The sequence below is a fragment of the Manis javanica genome, chromosome 3 (assembly GCF_040802235.1).
Source record: "Manis javanica isolate MJ-LG chromosome 3, MJ_LKY, whole genome shotgun sequence".
Taxonomy (NCBI): Eukaryota; Metazoa; Chordata; class Mammalia; order Pholidota; family Manidae; genus Manis; species Manis javanica.
In genome coordinates, this window is record NC_133158.1 from 161,451,213 (window position 1) to 161,475,449 (window position 24,237).

General features: G+C 37.4%; 1 protein-coding gene across 8 annotated transcripts in view; it reads right to left on the minus strand.

The window, feature by feature from the left end:
* Nucleotides 1-24,237, minus strand: part of CEP70 (centrosomal protein 70) — a 112,521-nt gene that overhangs the window by 42,287 nt on the left and 45,997 nt on the right. For 7 of the 8 annotated variants that reach the window (XM_036991846.2, XM_036991854.2, XM_036991853.2 and 4 more), the window contains 4 exons: nt 23,493-23,549; nt 2,865-2,949; nt 2,689-2,777; nt 1,696-1,770 (listed from right to left, as the gene is read on the minus strand). In XM_036991846.2, coding sequence (XP_036847741.2) covers nt 1,696-1,770; nt 2,689-2,777; nt 2,865-2,949; nt 23,493-23,549 — 306 coding nt within the window. The remainder of the gene's footprint in view (nt 1-1,695; nt 1,771-2,688; nt 2,778-2,864; nt 2,950-23,492; nt 23,550-24,237) is intronic. The other variant, XM_036991851.2, reaches the window with a different exon arrangement.

Here is a 24,237-nt window from a genome sequence, read left to right on the forward strand (position 1 = left end):
AAGGAATTAAGAAATGGCAGGTAGAGGAAGGACTCTCTGACCTCTCCCCTATCTCCTGAAGCAGATCAAAAGACTGACCTTCATGTGACATGTGCCCTCCCTGTACCTGGAGGAAAGAAGCATCTTTGTCTCTGAAGACAGAGGGACACCAAGAATTCAAGTTTTCTCTAGTTTCCTACCCTTAGCTCATACCCTTTTATCCTATCACATTTTCCCACAACTTTCCACTCTTCATTAAACCTAGTAGAAAAACACTCAAGCGTAACTGTTTCTTCAAGCCTTCATTTCCTTATGAAGGTGCCCACATTATGTAAAACTTACATTAAATAAACATATATGCTTTTCTCATGTTTATCTGTCTCTGCCAGTTTAGTCTGCAGGCCCAAGCAGGGACCCTAAAGGGCTGAGGAAAAGTTTTTTCTCCCCTATACCTTTTCCTCTGACTTTTTACCTCCCTACAACCTCCTTTTCCCAGTTGTTTCTTGATCAATTTTCCCATTTCAGTTAATACACAACTAACTATTTAGCCTAAAATGTAGGAGTCTTGATTTTTCCTTTCAGTTGCTGATATCCAGTTCATCACCACATACTACCAGTTTTGCCTTCAATACTGCAAACACTTCTCACTGCCTCATCCACTGCCACCTCTGACCACATCACCACCACGTCTTGTCCAAACTAACACAGCAGCTAATGTCACACTTAGTTTACACTTACTACTTACAACTATATCAAAATTGTCTTATTTTTCATTATACTTCTCCCTTCATGTAATGTCCATGAGGGCCAGGAGTTTTCCTATTTGTTGTACCACAATTCCAGTATGCAGAATACAAAGCAAATAGCAGGAAGTACCCAAAATGTCAAGCGATAATAGGAAGGGAAAAAATATTAATTAAATGAATGAATGCCGCCTTTCCAAACTTCCTACTTTTCCTTCTTATTTCCCTTCCCTACTATCCTAATTTAACTGAATATGTAATTCCTGGATGTCCAGAATTCTTGCCTTTCATTGTAGCATGTGTTGCCACAGGAAGGAGGAAACAGCTGTCATTGAAAAGTGATTTAACATGTGCTAATACAATTAATATATCTGATGCATATATCAACTCAGAGTTTTCAAAATATTTCATCCCAATGCTCCCCATACTACTTCCTCAGGTCCCATTCCCTTGAATCAAAGAGTATACATAATCTTAAGAAAGTACCACCACTAGTTGAAGATCAGTCTTCACCTGCTTTTTTGAAAACTCTTCTAAGTACATGCTTTTCAAAGATGGATATGAATGGCTCACAGCTTTCATTTTGGTGCTTTTAAATTGTGACGAGGCTGTATGTTATCCAGGTCATGACTACCACCAACCAAAACTGGGGCTTGTTACCTCTAATTTCAATGATTCTCTTGCAATTACTCCATTACTTTCAAGACAGTTGGTCTAGTTAAAATTTTTGCCCTTTATTACATCTACTTTTTCTTGTTCTTTTGAAAGATTTATAGCTAAATCCAACACAGTACAGATTGTTTTTAAACTATAGAATCAGTTTAATGTCTCTTTTTAAAGTCATTTCTTCCCATCAGCCTGGTAATTTTAAGTCAAGTTCACTATGAGACAAACATGAAGTAAGCTGACAGGTCATAAAAATAACAAAATGCAAAACCCTAATAAATTTGTAACTTTGGTAAAATATAATTACTTGGTGCTTTTCTTAAGGGCATTCTCCAGTTTCTTCACTTGTTGTTTATAAAGTCTTAATTCATGCTGTGTGGGCCTGTAGAAAATAAATCATGTTGAATATATTCAATTTATTGAATAAACTATGAAGATATTTAATAAAACAATAGATTATGTCTTGTTACCTGTCAAAAATATGCTTATTAAAATTCTTTAAAAATTTCATGGCTGCTAGTGAGTTGTTTACTGGCTACTGGATTTCTCTTCTGTGTATTTTCTGTACAAAACCTTTTATCCATTTTTTATTGTTAATCTATTACCTCTTTTTATAATGAAATATTTCAAATGTACAGACAAGAATATAGTAAAACAAACAGTGGTGTATCCAGGTTTTTAAATTTTATAAAAATTGTTTATACTGTAGGTATCAGTCCCCTCCCCATTAAAGTGTAAGTTTTCTGAGAATGAGGTATTTATTTTGGTCGTTATATTATACCAGAGCTTAGAACAGTGTCTAACTTATGATAGGTATTCAACAAATATTCATTGGATAAAAGTCTCTATAATGCTCATTCCTTACTACTCACTGTCAACATGCAGGGTGTCATCCTTTTGTGATAGTATGCTGTATATAAATGTATCTCTCTATTGTGTGCCATTTGAACTTTGCAGCTTTCTTCTCCACTCCCAACACAAGGAGAAGAAGAAATAGTACGACACTCTTAACAAATTAGGGAATGGGAAATCTGCTGGCCTAAGACCGAGCCTACTCTGAGTCCCTACCCAGTTTTATCTTCTTCAGGATGGACTCCTGGTTTCTCACTTCCCTTGCCTACCTATGCGTTCTTGTTCCTTCCACTCCATAAGAGACAACCGACTAAAATGAGCAAAAGAGTATGAGGTTCCCAAGATTAGTTTCAGAGTAAAGGGGCTACAACAACTCATTCAACATTTTAAATTTCAGGATGTGTTTACTTTCCAAAGGTTAAATGAAAATAACTTAAGTTTCTCTCACCTGGCTTCCAAATCTTTTTGAAGATTCAGTTTTTCACTTAAAAGTGCATCAATCTTGGATTTTGATTCCTTGAGTTGATTCTGTAATGACTGCACACATTTCATAAAAATATAGTTAACTTTTCAAGAAGATTATTATTTATAAAGAAGTATTAATTAGTCATGTAGTCCCCGTACCATTAGCAGGCTTTTATAATTTGGTGACATATCCAAACTCCTGTAGTCGTCTTCTTCTGCCTGACTTTCATCTTCTCTACATTGCCTGTGAAGAGATACATATAGTGTACTTCCTATGAAAAACTCTACCTTCAAAGAAAAAGGCTAGCTAAGAAAAATTAAATCAATCCAATAAGGGTTTGAAAACCTATACATGAATTAAAATTTAAGCCCAATTTCCTACTTGTTCTCATAGAGAATGGTATTAGAGCACACTACTACCTACTATTATAGTACATATCTGTTCACTATCACTTTAATTAGAAGGTAAGATCCATTAAGACCATAACTTTCTTGGCCTTGTTCTCCACTCTAACGCATGGCCTAGAAGAGTATGGGGCATCGAAGGGAGTGAAAAAATGCCTGTTGAATGAATAAGCAAACAAAGCATATTGCTTTTTTCCCTTCTAGTACTTTTAGATCACCAAAGAACCTATATGAAAAATTCACGGTATAAGTGGACAAGGCAACAGGTTTAACACTCCTGATCAAGTCTTGACACCACCACTAATACCACCAGTCATGTGATTTGAGTAGGTCAGTCTCTCAGCATTTGTTTTCTCATCTGTCAGACATAGTGTCTACTTCACAGGATTGCTGTTAAAAGTAAATGAAATATATTACAGCACTCTGAGAACTTCAAAGAACTAGCAAATCAGTATCATTATTTTTAACAATCCTGATACACTAACACTGAACTGTCTAATACAGCAAACAATAGCTATATATATGTGGCTAATGAGCACTTGAAGTATGCCTATGGCAACTGAAGAACTTTTAATTTCAATTTTAATTAAAATTTAAAAAATTAAGCAATATATAATATTGTTCTGTTAAACACAACTTTATTAAGACTACATTCCACTTGACAGCATCATATTAACATATTATTAGAGAGGCCGAGCGTGCGCTAGGAGCACGTGTGGTTTGTAGTACTATATAAAAACACACCACTAGTCTAGTCAGTGTCAGCAGATTGACTGAGCTAGAATGACCTCCTTTCCTGTACACCAATGTAACACTGTAATGTGTTTACTCTGGTACCATGTTTATGGTGATACCTCTCATAATTTTTAATTAAATTGAATATTTGTTATTTTAATTATAAGAATGAAACATTTTCTAGTTTAAAAAATAATTATGGACAGATTTTAACAGAACCCAGTGGAGATAACATCTGAGATAATAATAATTTCTTTACTTTACTGGAGCAGTAAAGAAAAAAGACTGAAAGAAGGCATCTGTCACAAACTGCCTAATGAATGTTAATTGTAATTTGCTGCAGAACAAAATGAAAAAGCTGTTCGTTCACAATCAACAAAAGAAAAAACAATTTAATTGGTCTTCAGAAAATTTAAAAATTCTTTCACTTCCAAGGATACCATCAAGGAAAAGAAAAAAATTCACAGAATGGGAGAAAATATTTGCAAATCTGGTAAAGAAATGATATCTAGAATACATAAAGAACTCTTAGAACTGAACAGTAAAAAGATTTTTTAAATCATTTAAAAATGGGCAAAAGACTTAAGAGGCATTTCTCCAAAAATGGTATACAAATGGCTAATAAGCATTTGAAAAGGTGCTGAACTTACGGAAACACATCAAAACTACAAGATATCACTTTATACCCATTAGAGTGGCTAAAACTAAAAAGCCAATAGAAAGTATTGGTGAGCATGTGGAAAAATTGGAACCTTCATACATTGCTGGTAGAAATGTAAAATGCACACTTTTAAAAGCAGATTGGTAGTTCTTCAAAGTGTTAAAATTTAGTGTTACTGTATGACCCATCAACTCTATACCCAGTATCCAAGAGAAGTGAAAACATATGTTTACATAAAAAACTTGTAAACAAACATACATAGAAGCATTATTTGTTAAGAGCCAAAAAGTAAAAACAACCCAAATGTTCATCAACTGAGAAAAGGATAAAAGAAAATTTGGTATATCCATACACTAGACTATTATTCAGACATAAAAAGGAATATATGCTATAATATGACACATGCTATGTGAACCTTAAAACATTATGCAAAGGAAGCTAGTCACTAGTGATCATATATTGTATGATTCTATTTTTATGACATGTCCAGAATATGCAAATCAACAAAGACAGAAAATAGATTAGTAGTTGCCTAAAGGTTGGGTTGCATGGGGTAGCAACATAGGGCAGGGAGGGGCCAGAGAGTAATTGCTAAATGGGGATGGGGTTTCTCAAGGGGTGAATACAAGACCTTTCTTATAATTAATATCAAAGATAAACTGATTTAAAATTTGAACAATTATTAGTACTTTTTAAAATTTTTAGATGAGTCATGAGTCCAATTAATATGTTGGGAATGTTTTGTCTCAAAGGACTTCCCAATTTGCTAAGAAAGAGTGTCAACTTGAGGCCTAAAACATCAATTCTGTGGTTTGTTTTTGTATTTTATGTACCTAAGATGAATTTCAGCTAGATATGAAAAAAATCATTTTTTATCACAATGAAGGAGGTGCTCCAGCTTTGTTAGGTCAAAAAACAGATTTATTGCGATTTTTTTTAAAAAGGCTAATTAATGTTCCTCTTACTGTTTTGTTATACTGTACAATACATATTGGAAATATTTGTACTCAGTTTTCTGCAGCAGATTATGTAAAGTGTCATGGATATAGCTGTTAAAACTTTTGAGCACATGTGCAAACGCTATGTCAGTTTGTGGAACTATTGAAACAAGTAGAAGACAACGGATTTAATGGTCTTATGTTTTTTTCCCAATGCTTATTGGTTAAATCATTGTTAGAGTTACAAAGATACTAAATGGTTAACCTGAATTCAGTACTTTCTTGAAACAAAAGGAATGCTTGCCAAATGTTCAATAATCAAAGACAAAAAATGGTAGTGATTTATCTCTTCTCACCAACATCCCTCCTACATAGTAAGCTAAATTTGAAGCTCCAAAGGAAAAGCATATTTGTGACTAGCTGATAGGTAAGAGAATTTATATTGAAATGGAAATTTTTCATAATACAACTACTGATTTTACACATTTTTCTAAAAAGAATCAATACAAATATTTTTTAAAATCAGCAGCACATGTAAATTGGCTAAAACTACAAGAAAACACTGAAGAACTTTTTGTTGCTACTGATAGATTTAGAGATGCTTTTCAATTTTGCAATAACCTTCTGAATTAAATGTGAGTTAGTGAATTTAAATTTAAGTTAGATACAGTTTTGAAACAGGTATGTCTTTGATTCAAAGTCAAATCAATTATTCTAAAAAAGATGAGCTAGTTTTGTAAATGTGGACACAAATATTAAAGGAAAAAAATTTCTGTACTTGAGTTTAGTTGCTAGAAAATCTTTAGGTATGTTTAGAACAATTTGGGTATGTAAATCTATTTTTCAACTATAATTCATGAAAACTAATACAGATAAAACATTTATGATGAAAATTTTGTGTCTGAATTGAGATGTGCTATAAGTTGAAACAGACACATTTCAATGACAGTGTGGAAAAAAAGAATGTGAAATCTCATTAACAATGTTCTTATTGATTACATGTTAAAATGACAATATTTTAGATGTTAAATAAAACATACTAAAATTTATTTCATTGGTTTCTTTTTACTTTCTAAGTTGGCTACATGAAAACACAAAATTACCATGTGGCCTGCATTACATTTGTACTAGAGAGTGCCATACCAACACATCCCTCAGTCCTCTAAAACACATGCTAGACAGGGGCAGAGCCAAGATGGTGGCATGGGTAGAGCAGCGGAAATCTCCTCCCAAAACCATACATATTTTTGAAAATACAACAACCAGAAGACACAGAACAACAGCCAGAATATATCTACACCTGTGAGAACCCAGTGCCTCACAAAGGTGGTAAGATACAAGCCATGGCCCGGGGGTACCTGAGCACCCCTCACCCCAGCACCCAGCAGGAGGAGAGGAGTCAGAGAGGGGAGGGAGAGGGAGCCCAGGACTGCTGAATACCCAGCCCCAGCCATCCGGAACAGAGCGCAGACACGCAGTGCGTAGTGTACTGGATAGTAGGGAAACAGGACAGTAAGACCTGCGAGTGGGTCCCCGCAGCCAGTGCCCCTGAGGCAAAAGAAAAGTGAGTGCCCTTTGAAAATCTTAAAGGGACAAGGGCCTCACAGCTGGACGGAAGCGCCCTGGCGCAATCAGCCCAGTAGCTGGGAATCCTGGGGAACTCCGGGTGCCCCAACCCCCTGGGCGGCAGCACAGCACGGAGCCCCTCACGGGGATAAACAGCCTCCCGCCCATTCCCCCTTCAGCATGACTCAGCCATAGTGGCAGCGGCCACGCCCACAGCAACCGGGCAGAGTTTCTTCCACAGAGGCCAGGCAAGAATGAGATCCCATCTGCATGCAGCTGCCCAGCACAAGCTGCTAGGGGTCGCTATTTTCCCAGGAGAAGGCCACAACAAGCAAGAAGGGACGTTCTCCCAGCCAACACACGCACCAGCTCCCCACAACTACCTCTATCACCATGAAAAGGCAGAAGAATTTGATCCAGACTAAAATCACTGAGCCAACCCCTGAGAAGGAGATAGACCTAACCAATCTCCCTGAAAAAGAATTCAAAATAAAGGTCATAAATATGCTGATGGATCTTCAGAAAAATAAGCAAGAGCTAAGGGATGACGTCCGGAAGGAGACTGCAGAAATGAAACAATCTCTGGAAGGACTTTAGAGCAGACTGGATGAGCTGCAAGACGCCGTTAATGGAATAGAAATCAGAGAACCGGAACTCAGAGAAGCTGACACAGAGAGAGAGATAAAAGGATCTCCAGAAATGGAACATTATTAAGAGAACTGTGTGACCAATCCTAAAGGAACAATATCCGCATTATAGGGGTACCAGAAGAAGAAGAGAGAGAAAAAGGGATAGATAGTGTATTTGAAGAAATAATTGCTGAAAACTTTCCCAAACTGGGGGAGGAAATAGTTGCTCAGACCATGGAAGCACACAGAACTCCCAACAGAAGGGATGCAAAGAGGACAACACCAAGACACATAATAATTAAAATGGCAAAGATCAAGGACAAGGACACAGTATTAAAGGCAGCTAGAGAGAGGAAAAAGGTCACCTACAAAGAAAAACCCATCAGGCTATCATCAGACTTCTCAACAGAAACCTTACAGGCCAGAAGAGAATGGCATGATACACGTAATGCAATGAAACAGAAGGGCCTTGAACCAAGGATACTGTATCCAGCACGATTATCATTTAAATATGAAGGAGGGATTGAACAATTCCTAGAAAAGCAAAAGTTGAGGGAATTTCCCTCCCACAAACCACTTCCACAGGGTATTTTAGAGGGACTGCTCTAGATGGGAGCACTCCTAAGACTAAATAGATGTCACCAGAGAAAATAAAATCAGAGCAAAGAAAGCAGACGAACCAAATACTAACTAAAGACAAAGAATAAAATCAACTACTCACAAAAACAGTCAAAGGAAACACAAAAGAGCACAGAACAAAACATCCAACATATGAAGAATGAAGGAGGAGTAATAAGAAGGGAGAGAAATAAAGAATCACCAGTGTTTATAATAGCTCAATAAGCGAGTTAAGTTAGACAGAAGATACTTAAGAAGCTAACCCTGAACCTTTGGTAACCATGAATTTAAAGCCTGCAATGGCAATAAGTACATGTCTTTCAATAATCACCCTAAATGTAAATGGACTGAATGCACCAATCAAGAGACATAGAGTAACAGAATAGATGAAAAAGCAAGACCCATCTATATGCTGCTTACAAGAGACTCACCTCAAACACAAAGACATGCACAGACTGAAAGTCAAGGGATGGAAAAACGTATTTCAGGCAAACAACAGCGAGAAGAAAGCAGGGGTTGCAGTACTAGTATGAGACAAAACAGACTTCAAAACAAAGAAAGTAACAAGAGATAAAGAAGGACATTACATAATGATAAAGGGCTCAGTCCAACAAGAGGATACAACCATTCTAAATATATATGCACCCAACACAGGAGCACCAGCATATGTGAAACAAATACTAACAGAACTAAAGAGGGAAATAGACTGCAATGCATTCAATTTAGGAGACTTCAACACACCACTCACCCCAAAGGATAGATCCACCAGGCAGAAAATAAGTAAGGAAACACAGGCACTGAACAACACACTAGAACAGATGAACCTAATAGACATCTATAGAACTCTACATCCAAAAAAGCAACAGGATACACATTCTTCTCAAGTGCACATGGAACATTCTCCACAATAGATTACATACTAGGCCACAAAAACAGCCTCAGTAAATTCAAAAAGATTGAAATTCTACCAATTAACTTCTCAGACCACAGATGCATAAAACTAGAACTAAACTGTACAAAGAAAGAAAAAAGGCCCACAAACACATGGAGGCTTAACAACATGCTCCTAAATAATTAATGGATCAATGACCAAATTAAAAAGAGATCAAGCAATATATGGAAATAAATGACAACAACAATATAAAGCCCCAACTTCTGTGGGACACAGCGAAAGCAGTCTTAAGAGGAAAGTATATAGCAATCCAGGCACACTTGAAGAAGGAAGAACAATCCCAAATGAATAGTCTAAAGTCACAATTATCAAACTTGGAAAAAGAAGAACAAAGGAAGCCTAAAGTCAGCAGAAGAAGGGACATAATAAAGATCAGAGAAGAAATAAATGACATTGAGAAGAATAAAACAATAGAAAAAAATCAATGAAACCAAGAGCTGGTTCTTTGAGAAAATAAACAAAATAGAGAAGCCTCTAGCCAGACTTATTAAGAGAAAAAGAGAGTCAACACACATCAACAGAATCAGAAACGAGAAAGGAAAAATCACGATGGACTCCACAGAAATACAAAGAATTATTAAAGACTACTATAAAAACCTATATGCTAAGAAGCTGGAAAACCTAGAAGAAATAGACAACATCCTAGAAAAATACAACCTTCCAAGACTGACCAAGGAAGCAACACAAAATTTAAACAAACCAATTATGAGCAAAGAAATTGAACCAGTTTTCAAAAAACTACCCAAGAACAAAACCCCCAGGCCAGATGGATTTACCTTGGAATTTTATCAGACATACAGAGAAGACATAATACCCACTCTCCTTAAAGTGTTCCAAAAAATAGAAGAAGAGGGAATACTCCCAAACTCATTCTATGAAGCCAACAACACCCTAATTCCAAAACCAAGCAAGGACCCAACTAAAAAAGAAAATTACAGACCAATATCCCTGATGAACATAGATGCAAAAATACTCAACAAAATATTCGCAAACCTAATTCAAAAATACATCAAAAGGATCATACACCATGACCAAGTGAGATTCATCCCAGGGATGCAAGGATGGTACAACATTCGAAAATCCATCAACGTCATCCACCACATAAACAATAAGAAGGACTAAAACCACATGATCATCTCCATAGATGCTGAAAGAGCATTCAAAAAAATTCAACATCCATTCATGATAAAAACTCTCAGCAAAATGGGAATAGAGGGCAAGTACCTCAACATAATAAAGGCCATATATGATAAACCCACAGCCAGCATTATATTGAACAGCGAGAAGCTGAAAGCATTTCCTCTGAGATCGGGAACCAGACAGGGATGCCCATTCTCCCCACTGTTATTTAACATAGTACTGGAGGTTCTAGCCATGGCAATCAGACAAAACAAAGAAATACAAGGAATCCAGATTGGTAAAGAAGAAGTTAAACTGTCACTGTTTGCAGATGGTATGATACTGTACATAAAAAACCCTAAAGACTCCACTCCAAAACTACAAGAACTGATATCGGAATACAGCAAAGTTGCAGGATACAAAATTAACACACAGAAATCTGTAGCTTTCCTATACTCTAACAATGAATCAATAGAAAGAGAAATCAGGAAAACAATTCCATTCACCATTGCATCAAAAAGAATAAAATACCTAGGAATAAACCTAACCAAAGAAGTGAAAGACTTATACTCTGAAAACTACAAGTCACTCTTAAGAGAAATTAAAGGGGACACTAACAGATGGAAACGCATCCCATGCTCGTGGCTAGGAAGAATTAATATCATCAAAATGGCCATCCTGCCCAAAGCAATATACAGATTTGATGCAATCCCTGTGAAACTACCAGGAACATTCTTCAATGAACTGGAACAAATAATTCAAAAATTCATATGGAAACACCAAAGACCCCGAATAGCCAAAGCAATACTGAAAAAGAAGAATAAAGTAGGGGGGATCTCACTCCCCAACTTCAAGCTCTACTACAAAGCCATAGTAATCAAGACAATTTGGTACTGGCACAAGAACAGAGCCACAGACCAGTGGAACAGACTAGAGACTCCAGACATTAACCAAAACAAATATGGTCAATTAATATTTGATAAAGGAGCCAAGGACATACAATGGCAAAATGACAGTCTCTTCAACAGATGGTGTTGGCAAAACTGGACAGCTACATGTAGAAGAATGAAACTGGACCATTGTCTAACCCCATATACAAAGGTAAACTCAAAATGGATCAACGACCTGAATGTAAGTCATGAAACCATTAAACTCTTGGAAAAAAACATAGGCAAAAACCTCTTAGACATAAACATGAGTGACCTCTTCTTGAACATATCTCCCCGGGCAAGGAAAACAACAGCAAAAATGAGCAAGTGGGACTACATTAAGCTGAAAAGCTTCTGTACAGCAAAAGACACCATCAATAGAACAAAAAGGAACCCTACAGTATGGGAGAATATATTTGAAAATGACACATCCGATAAAGGCTTGACGTCCAGAATATATAAAGAGCTCACACGCCTCAACAAACAAAAAACAAATAACCCAATTAAAAAATGGGCAGAGGAACTGAACAGACAGTTCTCTAAAAAAGAAATACAGATGGCCAACAGACACATGAAAAGATGCTCCACATCGCTAATTATCAGAGAAATGCAAATTAAAACTACAATGAGGTATCGCCTCACACCAGTAAGGATAGCTGCCATCCAAAAAACAAACAACAACAAATGTTGGCAAGGCTGTGGAGAAAGGGGAACCCTCCTACACTGCTGGTGGGAATGTAAATTAGTTCAACCATTGTGGAAAGCAGTTTGGAGGTTCATCAAAATGCTCAAAACAGACCTACCATTTGACCCAGGAATTCCACTCCTAGGAATTTACCCTAAGAACGCAGCAATCAAGTTGGAGAAAGACAGATACACCCCTATGTTTATCGCAGCACTATTTACAATAGCCAAGAATTGGAAGCAACCTAAATGTCCATCGGTAGATGAATGGATAAAGAGGATGTGGTACATATACACAATGGAATACTACTCAGCCATAAGAAGTGGAAAAATCCAACCATTTGCAGCAACATGGATGGATGCTCAGTGAAATAAGCCAAGCGGAGAAAGAGAAATACCAAATGATTTCACTCATCTGAGGAGTATAAGAACAAAGGAAAAACTGAAGGAACAAAACAGCAGCGGAATTACAGAACCCAAAAATGGACTAACAGGTACCAAAGGGAAAGGAACTGGGGAGGATGGGTGGGCAGGGAGGGATAAGGGGGGGAAGAAGAAGGGGGGTATTAAGATTAGCATGCATGGGGGGGAGGGAGAAAGGGGAGGGTGGGCTGCACAACACAGAGAGGACAAGTAGGGATTCTACAACATTTTGCTAAGCTGATGGACAGTAACCGTAATGTGGTTGTTAGGGGGGACCTGATATAGGGGAGAGCATAGTAAACATAGTACTCTTCATGTAAGTGTAGATTAAAGATTTAAAAAAAAAAAGAAAGAAAGAAAGAAAAGGGGGATTATTCCTTGATAGGATAAAACTATTGGTAAATCAAAGACCAATGCATGCTTTAAATATCCTTAATGTTGATCACTTAAAGGGTGTCAGATGATCAGCTATGGAGGTACTCTTTTCTGATAATATTCCTTTCTCTTAATAAAAAAAAAAAAAAAAAAAAAAAAGCAGTCCCTGTGTGCTGACCTCCAATGAGTTCTGCACAGTGGTATAGAGGGCATGTCAAAGTGTGGGCAAAGGGTCTATTTGTTTCTATGCAGAAGATCAAGGCCTAGCTTGGATACCCAGAAAATGAACTAAGATACGATATGAGGAGGAGCTTCCGGCATCAGCACTCTCTGGAGGACTCGTGCCGGGGGATGATCATCAAAAAGCCTCCACAGGGATCCGGGCGATGCTGCGGTCATGGCTGCGTCCACCCCACCGTTTCCTGGACTTGCCATTGGAATGAGGAGGGAGATGTCTAGGCTGGCATGTGCATATAGTGAGACAACAAATTTGACCGGATCTGTACTGTTGGAACTCAACCAGGAGTTGGGAGGGGTGCAAGGTGTAGCACTCCAAAATCTTATGACTATAGACTATCTACGGTTAAAAGGACATATGGGAGGTGAACAGAACCCAGAAATGGGCTGCTTTAATTTGTCTGATTTCTCTCAGACTGTTCAAGTACAGTTGGACAATATCCATCACATCATAGACAAATTTTCACAAATGCCTAGGGTGCCTAAATGGTTTTCTTGGCTTCACTGGAGATGGATGGTAATTATAGATTTGCTATGTTTATGTCACCGTATTCCTATTATGTTAATATGTGTGTACAAATTAGTTAGTAGTTTAAAACCTATACATACTTAAGGTACTCTACAAGAAGATATGTCAAAGAAATAATCAATCCTCCCATGTTTTCTTCCATATGCTACCTCTATAGCTTTTCTTCTTCCTTCCTAATTACAACCCTTACATAGAATTCGTGCCTCATATCAAAGTTACCGAGTATCATAATTCCTCCAGGTGGTAAAGATACCTCGAGACAAGTGCTGGGCATAGAAGCCACAGGGCATAAATCTGCAAAGAAGTAAAAAGCTAACCTTTTCAAACAATATGGCTTCTCTCTCACTTACCAACTTTATATTTCCCTGTATGGCCCCGGAAGATGACTGGTTAGCCAGAGATGGGTAAGATTCCTCAAGGGAGGAACAACCTAAGACAGGCACAGTCGCAGGGGGGCCATCAGGTGAGAAATTGGGGATCAACAGAGGTGAGGCTCAGAACCTCATCCCCCCTGCTTTGAGAGAAATCTTCTGCATCCGTGGATGGTTTATTGCCCTTGTCTAGCATGGATTAATACATAGTCTACAGGCACACACCTGATCATCTACAATTGCTCTCCTACAACACTAAACTATGTTTTCTACCTGTATCTTCCATGTACCTACCACTTCAGCATTTTATTAAAAATAAAAATAATAATAATAATAATAAAGGGAGAAATGTGGGATCAAAAAAAAAAAATGAACAACTATATTTTAAAGTTCCAAATTCAAACATCTGTTTTCAATTGAATAAAAAGCATCAAATAACCATAGTCAGAACTGGGCATATAGTGTACTAACTTTTTTTTCTGCACATGTATCACTTGCTGAATTCATAGAATCTGTTGCCCCAGAGAAAAGTCAGGAAGGAGCAAAACGTCTTGCTATAGGCAAGTTTTCAGATTTAAAGGAAGTCATTTTTGAAAAACCTGGGAGATAAAAGGAACCAAGGAAGGCCAATTCAAAAGAACAAATGCTTCTAATTTTTTGGTATTAATACAAAAAAGAGACAGCTATATTGCAGAAAGTTCTTACCAACCATTTTGAGTATCACAAAAATGTGTTCTACACTGAAACTTTTCTGTGGTGAAAAGAGATTGGACCCTCATAATTCCTATATTAGAATGGCCCCATACCCAGAAAGAGATTATCCCACAAAAATATGCTAAAATAAAATATTTTAAGTTGGAAAAAAAAATATATCCTTAATGTTGATCACTTAAAGGGTGTCAGATGATCAGCTATGGAGGTACTCTTTTCTGATAATATTCCTTTCTCTTAATAAAAAAAAAAAAAAAAAAGCAGTCCCTGTGTGCAGACCTCCAATGAGTTCTGCACAGTGGTATAGAGGGCATGTCAAAGTGTGGGCAAAGGGTCTGTTTGTTTCTATGCAGAAGATCAAGGCCTAGCTTGGATACCCAGAAAATGAACTAAGATATGATACGAGGAGGAGCTTCCGGCATCAGCACTCTCTGGAGGACTCGTGCCGGGGGATGATCATCAAAAAGCCTCCACAGGGATCCGGGCGATGCTGCGGTCGTGGCTGCATCCACCCCACCGTTTCCTGGACTTGCCATTGGAATGAGGAGGGAGATGTCTAGGCTGGCATGTGCATACAGTGAGACAACGAATTTGACCGGATCTGTACTGCTGGAACCCAACCAGGAGTTGGGAGGGGTGCAAGTTGTAGCACCCCAAAATCTTATGACTATAGACTATCTACGGTTAAAAGAACATATGGGATGTGAACAGATCCCAGAAATGGGCTGCTTTAATTTGTCTGATTTTTCTCAGACTGTTCAAGTACAGTTGGACAATATCCATCATATCATAGACAAGTTTTCACAAATGCCTAGGGTGCCTAAATGGTTTTCTTGGCTTCACTGGAGATGGATGGTAATTATAGATTTGCTATGTTTATGTCACCGTATTCCTATTATGTTAATATGTGTGTGCAAATTAGTTAGTAGTTTAAAACCTATACATGCTTAAGGTACTCTACAAGAAGATATGTCAAAGAAATAATCAATCTTCCCATGTTTTCTTCCATATGCTACCTCTATAGCTTTTCTTCTTCCTTCCTAATTACAACCCTTACATAGAATTCGTGCCTCATATCAAAGTTACCGAGTATCATAATTCCTCCAGGTGGTAAAGATACCTTGAGACAAGAGCTGGGCATAGAAGCCACAGGGCATAAATCTGCAAAGAAGTAAAAAGCTAACCTTTTCAAACAATATGGCTTCTCTCTCACTTACCAACTTTACATTTCCCTGAATGGTCCCAGAAGATGACTGGTTAGCCAGAGATGGATAAGATTCCTCAAGGGAGGAACAACCTAAGACAGGCACAGTCGCAGGGGGGCCATCAGGTGAGAAATTGGGGATCAACAGAGGTGAGGCTCAGAACCTCACCCCCCCGTTTTGAGAGAAATCTTCTGAATCCGTGGATGTTTTGCTGCCCTTGTCTAACTTGGATTAATACTTAGTCCATAGGCACACACCTGATCATCTGCATTTGCCCTCTTACAGCACTAAACTATGTTTTCTACCTTTATCTTGCATCTACCTACCACTTCAGCATTTTATTAAAAATAAAAATAATAATAATAATAAAGGGAGAAATGTGGGATCAACATATAAATCAAGTACAAAAATCAAACGAATATTCATATTTGACGTGATTGTTTATAGTTCATAATGCGTGATCAAAACCGAAAGTTTCTGTGATGAATGCCCTTGTACTGTTCACCATGTAAGAATTTAGTCACTATGTAAGAATTCGTTCACCATGTAAGAACTTGTTCGTTATGCTTCAGAAGATTGGATACTGACGAGAATTAGGCTTGAGATGGATTAATGATTGTATATTGAGCATTGACCCCCCTATACTGAATTTTATTGTTGTTAACAACCATTTGATCAATAAATATGAGAGATGCCCTCTTAAAAAAAAAAAAAGAATGCAATGCATTCATTTTAGGAGACTTCAACATACCATTCACTCAAAAGGACAGATCCACCAGACAGAAAATAAGTAAGGACACAGAGACACTGAACAACACAATAGAACAGATGGACCTACTAGGCATCTATAGAACTCTACACCCAAAAGCAACAGGATACACATTCTTCTCAAGTGCACATGGAACATTCTCCAGAATAGACCACATACTAGGCCACAAAAAGAGCCTCAGTAAATTCAAAAAGATTGAAATTCTACCAACCAACTTTTCAAAAAGAATAAAATACCTAGGAAGAAACCTAACCAAGGAAGTTAAAGACCTATACCCTGAAAACTATAAGACACGCTTAAGAGAAATTAAAGAGGTCACTAACAAATGGAAACTCATCCCATGCTCTTGGCTAGGAAGAATTAATATTGTCAAAATGGCCATCCTGCCCAAAGCAATGTACAGATTTTATGCAATCCCTATCAAATTACCAACAGCATTCTTCAACGAACTGGAACAAATAGTTCAAAAATTCATATGGAAACACCAAAGACCCCAAATAGCCAAAGCAATCCCGAGAAGGAAGAATAAAGTGAGAGGGGTCTTGCTCCCCAACTTCAAGCTCTACTACAAAGCCACAGTAATCAAGACAAGTTGGTACTGGCACAAGAACAGAGCCACAGACCAGTGGAACAGAATAGAGACTCCAGACATTAACCCAAACATATATGGTCAATTAATATATGATAAAGGAGCCATGGACATACAATGGGGAAATGACAGTCTCTTCAATAGATGGTGCTGGCAAAACTGGACAGCTACATGTAAGAGAATGAAACTGCATCACTGTCTAACCCCATATACAAAAGTAAATTCGAAATGGATCTAAGACCTGAATGTAAGTCATGAAACCATAAAACTCTTAGAAAAAAACATAGGCAAAAATCTCTTGGACATAAACATGAGCGACTTCTTCATGAACATATCTCCTCAGGCAAGGGAAACAAAAGCAAAAATAAACAAGTGGGACTATATCAAGCTGAAAAGCTTCTGTACAGCAAAGGACACCATCAATAGAACAAAAAGGTACCCTACAGTATGGGAGAATATATTCATAAATGATAAATCTGATATAGGTTTGACATCCAAAATATATAAAGAGCTCATGCACCTCAACAAACAAAAAGCAAATAATCCAATTAAAAAATGGGCAGAGGAGCTGAACACATAGTTCTCCAAAGAAGAAATTCAGATGGCCAACAGACACATGAAAAGATGCTCCACATCACTAGTTATCAGAGAAATGCAAAGTAAAACCACAATGAGATATCATCTCACACCAGTAAGGATGGCTACCATTTAAAAGACAAAGAAAAAGAAATGTTGGTGAGGTTGTGGAGAAAGGGGAACCCTCCTACACTGCTGGGGGGAATGCAAATTAGTTCAACAATTATGGAACGCAGTACAGAGGTTCCTCAAAATGCACAAAATAGAAATAGCATTTGACCCACGAATTCCACTTTTAGGAATTTACCCTAAGAATGCAGCAGCCCAGTTTGAAAAAGACAGATGCACCCCTATGTTTATCACAGCATTATTTACAATAGCCAAGAAATGGAAGCAACCTAAGTGTCCATCAGTAGATGAATGGATAAAGAAGATGTGGTATATATACACAATGAAATATTATTCAGTCATAAGAAGAAAACAAATCCTACTGTTTGCAACAACATGGATGGAGCTAGAGGGTATTATGCTCAGTGAAATAAGCCAGGCGGAGAAAGAGAAATACCAAATGATTTCACTCATATGTGGAGTATAAGAACAAAGAAAAACTGAAGGAACAAACAGCAGCAGAATCACAGAACTGAAGAATGGACTAACAGTTACCAAAGGGAAAGGGACTGGGGAGGATGGGATGGAAGGGAGGGATAAGGGCAGGGAAAAAGATAGGGGGTATTACGATTAGCATGTATAATGTGGGGGGGCACGGGTAGGGCTTTGCAACACAGAGAAGACAAGTAGTGCTTCTAAAACATCTAACTACGCTGATGGACAGTGACTGTAATGGGGTTTGTGGGGGGGACTTGGTGAAGGGGGCCTCTAGTAAACATAATGTTCTTCATGTAATTGTAGATTAATGATAACAATAAGAACAAAAAAAAGCACATGCTGGACAAATGACCATTTTACGGCAGATGGTAATGATAAAGGATGACTGAGTAGCTATTATACAAGTACTAAGAGAAATGTTTTACACGAACTATTTCACATTGAACAGGTAAGGAAGAAGTGCCCAGATGAATTAGATAACTTACTCCAAGACACTCAAATAATAAATAGTAATGGTGGGATTCAAATAAAATTCTCTCTGGCTTCAAAACCTATGAACTCATGTAATTTCCTATAAATACTCTGAAATACTGCCATTATGGCTACCTTAATGCTTGAGAGAAACCTAACATAGGAGTGTAGAATAGGAAGACAATTTTAAATGTATGCTGACCTAAAGGGAAATGGGTTTCAGTAAAGAATTCTCACTTTTTCTGCCCTTTAGTCCTTTATTTAACATTGACAGATTTTGTCTTTTTCCTGAGGTAAAAAAAAAACAATTCTCAGTATGCCCAAGTTCTCAGTTGGACATGGGAACCCCAGAGCTAAATTCCCCAACCCTTTCTCCAATGACCTCCAGAAGCCCAGAAGGAGCCCAGTGTTGAAGGTGGTGCTCTTTAGAGATGGAGGGAAAGAATAAAACTAGAGAAATCCTGTGTCTTATTTTCTTCCCTAATCCAAATTCAATCATGTCCAAGAGATCAGAAGTGAACCTCAAAGCTACATGCTTCCATTTCCTAAGACCATTTCAAAAATTTCTATTTAAATAGAAAAATTGTATTAGACAAGGGGGCTTCATTTAAATACCAATTCATTATAGAACTATCTTTTCTGGTGTAACTTTTCAAATGTCTCTTGATATCTCAGAAGAAACTTAATCTGAGCCTCATAGATTTTACTCCTGTTAATTTCCTTGACTTTTTAATCCTATCTACCAAGCTAGGGAAATACTAATAGAAATAATTTGCAATATATTCCATGTAATCATTGATAAATTACACTATGTCAAGAGAAGAAAAGCAGGTAAAGTAACAGTTGAGAGCCTTTTTTAAGTTTACTTTTCTTCATTTTTGGAGATGTAGCATGTTGCAATTTTGTAAGACTTCCAGTTAGCTGACTCTCATACTCACCTTTCCACTGCTTTGATTGCTGCTTCCTTGCTTTCCCTGTTTCCTCACAGGTGGAGGCAGACAGGAATACCAGTGCACAGTATTCAGAGACTCCCCTCCACAAGTCCCTCTGGAGGCCTTCCCAATCCTGTGCCCTGAAGTAGAGCCCCAGCTGGTGTGCCACAGGTGTGCTGCGCAAAAGCGTTACAGATGTACCACGATACTCATTCCCCTCAGCCCTCAGGGCAGCTGGGCAGGACTTTGGGATAGTCAGTTGCTTTCAGCTGTAGCTTCATCCGATTACCCCAGTGTGGTATACAAATATCACTTTTTGCCTTTCATGATGAGAAACACTTTGGATATTACTGCCCTTAAAAAGTGAATGTTAAGCGGAAGGTTTCTACCTCTGCAAGGGCTCCATGTCCCATGTGCTGTCTTCCTTTGTTCTTGCTCCCCAAGCTCTGTAGGTACATACCCTCCTTCTCCTACTCACTCTTAGAAAGGAGAGACTACCCTAGTTTATAAATTCTGTTCAGTCAATGAACCCTGAAAACTCCTCTCCTTAAGACAGATTCTTCATCACTGCAAAGTATAAACAACTTTTAATTTTTACCATCAGTAAAGAAGACTGTTTATGATGCAACTCCTATCTTCCTATCGCCATCTCCCTTAATGAGACATTCAATCCAAATACCTGACCTGAGAAAAATTTGTATAGGCCAAAGTATTTCACTTCAGCTAAACTCATAACAGCAGGATTAAATGAAACAGTAATTCCTTTCACCCAAGCTTCTCATTCCTCCACCCGATTTTTACAACAAATTCATGACAACAAAATTCACCACCACCACCTCACCAAAGGCTTTAATTCCTTCATCATTTTTAGTCAGAGATCCCCAGTTTGCACAACTTCAAAAGCAACTTCTCACACCATACTTCACATGAAAGATTTCAATGATGCTAAATCTTCTCTACTTTCACTAAAAATCCCAAACTCTCTCTTCATTATCTACATCAGCAGTCAGCAAACTGCTGCCTGTGGGCTACATCTAGCAGGCTGTGGGGTTTTGTAGTTAAGTTTTATAGAACACAGACTGTCAATTCATTTATGTATTGTCTATGGCTGATTTCATGCTACAACACAGCTGAATAGTTGCAAGAGACTATACAGCATAAAGTGCCTACAATATATACTGTCAGCCTTTTACAGAAAAAGCTTGCCAAGCCCTGAATCTAGATTGGAGTTTACTGAAGACATAGCCCAAAGGTTGCAAATGGTATTCAGTTTGGACCATATAATATTTTAAAAATCATTTATTTCACTGTGAATGCTAAAAATCTTCCAATTTCATTTATAAATCTAACCTTCTAGGACTAGCAGTCCCCAAAGAGAAGGGGTTGGTGGAAAGAGGGTGGGTGGAAAGAGAGGGAGAAGGGGATTAAGGGGCATTATAATTAGCACACACAATATAGGTAGATCACAGGGAAGGCAGTACAGCACTGAGAAGACAAGTAATGACTCTATAGCATCTTACTACTGATGGACAGTGACTGCAATGCGGTGGGGGACTTGATTATGTGGGTGAATGTTGAAACCACAATGTTGCTGATGTGAAACCTTTATAAGATTGTATATCAATGATACCTCAATAAAAAAAAAATCTAATCTTCTAGCTTCTCTCAAAAAACCAGACTAGCCACCCTGGGCTCACATTGCTGCATGGCATCAGCTGCCTGGAGTGTGCAGTAACTGCCCCCGTAACATAGTGCACAGCACTCCAATTTGCCATAGTCCTCACCTAACCCACTTTACTCATTTTCATTATTTACATTAGTCTATGAGCAAAAGAATTTGCAACCACTCAAGCCGTATTAATTTTCCTTCTCTTTACTCTTACTGTGATTGCTCATTTTAGCGTCAAGTTGGCTAGACTATGATGCCCAGTTGTTTGGTCAAACACTAGTCTAGATACTGCTGTGAGGTACTTTTTAGACATGATTAACATTTAAATCAACAGATCATGCATAAAGCAAATTTCCCTTCAAAATGTGGGTGAGCCTCAGGCAAATAGGTAAAGGCTTTAAGAGCAACAACTGGGATCCCCCAAGGAAGGTATTCTGCCTTCAGACCACCTCCAGCCTCACCACTACAACATGGATTCTTCTTGTGGTCTCTAGCCTGCAGACCTGCCTCACAGTTTTCAGACTTAACAGCCTCACAGTGGCATGATTCCCTTAAAATAAATCTCTCTATATATAAATTTACATCCTATTGGGTCTATTTCTTTTGAGGACCCTATAACCCCATCATCTAGTTTTTCTGTATTAAATAAAAAAGTGCTTTCTTTCTTTCCAAGGCAAATGATGTCTTCTAGTTCATTTACAGTTTACTCTTGGTCCAGCTTGTAAACAACTGCTCTCCAATGGTTACTCTATCTGGATATACCAAAAAATGCCTTGAACTCCAAACTGGCTAATTACAGAGCAATAAAAAAGTCTACACTTTTATATCTATGCACTTTTGCTCAAAGCATCCAAGCAGTCTTAAATGGCTACCCTCAAGCTCAAACACAACACCCATCTATTTTCAAAGGCTTCCCTGGTCTCTCCATCCAGAACTTTGTTCCTGTTCTAAATTCCTTTTATTATGTACTGTATGTACAATTTTTTAGTAATTACTCTATTGTGACATTATGTATATTAGTGGGTTTTTTTAAGTCTTGTATTCATCTTTCTTAAGTATTAACATGTTTACATTTGACCTCCCCTACCAGACTGTAAATTCCTAGAAGGACCACATCCCAAACTGTCCTATCATTGCAGATTCTAACACCATGCCTCTATCTAAGAGTTTCACACAGAACTCAGGTCTCTGAAGTTACTTGATATAATGCTACTCTCTGAATAGAGTGAAGCAAGGAGTTGCTCTATCATTAGTTGTTCTTTTGATTTCCCTTCCTCCCTCCATCCTGCTTTCTTTTTTTAAGATTCCCCAAGGTGCCAGAAGGAATCAGCAACCAGCTCTGCCACTGGTCTTGCTGAGTTTCTGGAAAGCCATTATTCTAGGGATAAGAATACTATAATGTACACTTGATAAAAATAGAGAATTTGTGCACTTTATTGTTATGGTGTCCTCAGTTCCTAAAACAGAAGATGGCAAAGGTAGGTGCTCAAATATTTCTTTGTTGAACTGTTCCATCTACAAACAATGAAACCGAATAGCTACTGTTTTAATGACCTTATATTAAAAGTACTTTAGATTATTTGGCCTTAGATAGCCTTCAACTATTTTAGGTTAGTCAAAGACCGTATTTTAATCTTTACCCTTACTTTTTTAATCAGAGGTGACAGGTGTGTTTTTTACGATATATGCTTAATTTTTCACTATGTCTTTATTTTTAATTGTATAAATCTGCATACTAATTAGGTTATATTCTGGTACGCAGCTATTCTAGTCCTGCTCATTTTGTGGATATACTCAGTAACTATCCAGTAGCTAGATGACATCAGTAAAACAAATTACCATATGTCAACAAAATAAAAGGTAAATACTATTTCCTCTCTGACCAATGCTTTGGTGATTATTAAATAGATATGTTTTAATATAAATGCAACAATACATTTTAATATAAACAATAAAAGTGTTCAAAATCTGTATTCTGTATAAAAAATACAAATGCATATAAAAATTTTTTCAAAAGCCAAAAAAACTTTTGGTGTGATTCATGACTAGATAATAATTTTAAAAATTATAATAAGGGAATAGTCCTACCTTCGTTTATGAAATCTTCTAATTTTAGATTCATAGTAATCAATTAGGCAAAGCAACCTAGAAAACAAGATAAACTGAATTATTTTCAAAATGTGGTATTGGAGCATTTATTATTCTCTCTACGTTATTTCATGTTACAGTGAAAAATATACAGGTTCTCTAGCGAGTTCATAAAAAATTTAAGTGATTTTTGCTAAATGCAAGTAATATAGTAAGTCATACATTTTATATTAACTTCAAAGCATTGATTTAAAAACAGCCACATACATATGTCAATATACTGAATACATATTTTCCTTGTCGCCACCCCCAACCTTTCTAGCAACTGCTCCGACAGAAATATTTGCCCAAGGTTGTAAGTCAAGATGAATAAAGTTGTTCATTTTACCATTTTTTTGTAAGAGTAAAAAATCCAAATCTAAATGGTCTTCAACAAGGGAAGAGTTAAATAAATAACAACACATCCATACTACAGAAAATAATAAAGCATTAAAAGAAATAATGTTAATTTGCAAGTTCTAATGAGAATTTATATGGGAAAAAACTAATGTTGCATAGCCTAATATACCATATTACTCTATTTTATAAAAAAAGAATTATGAGTTTGTGTATGTATCGAAAAAGAACTCTACAGGTTCTTAACTGGGGTATAATACCAGAACCTAGGAGACAATGTTGCTTGTCACACTGACTAGGTAGGGAGGGATGCTAGAAGTTCATCAATGAGCGTGACAGCTCTACACAA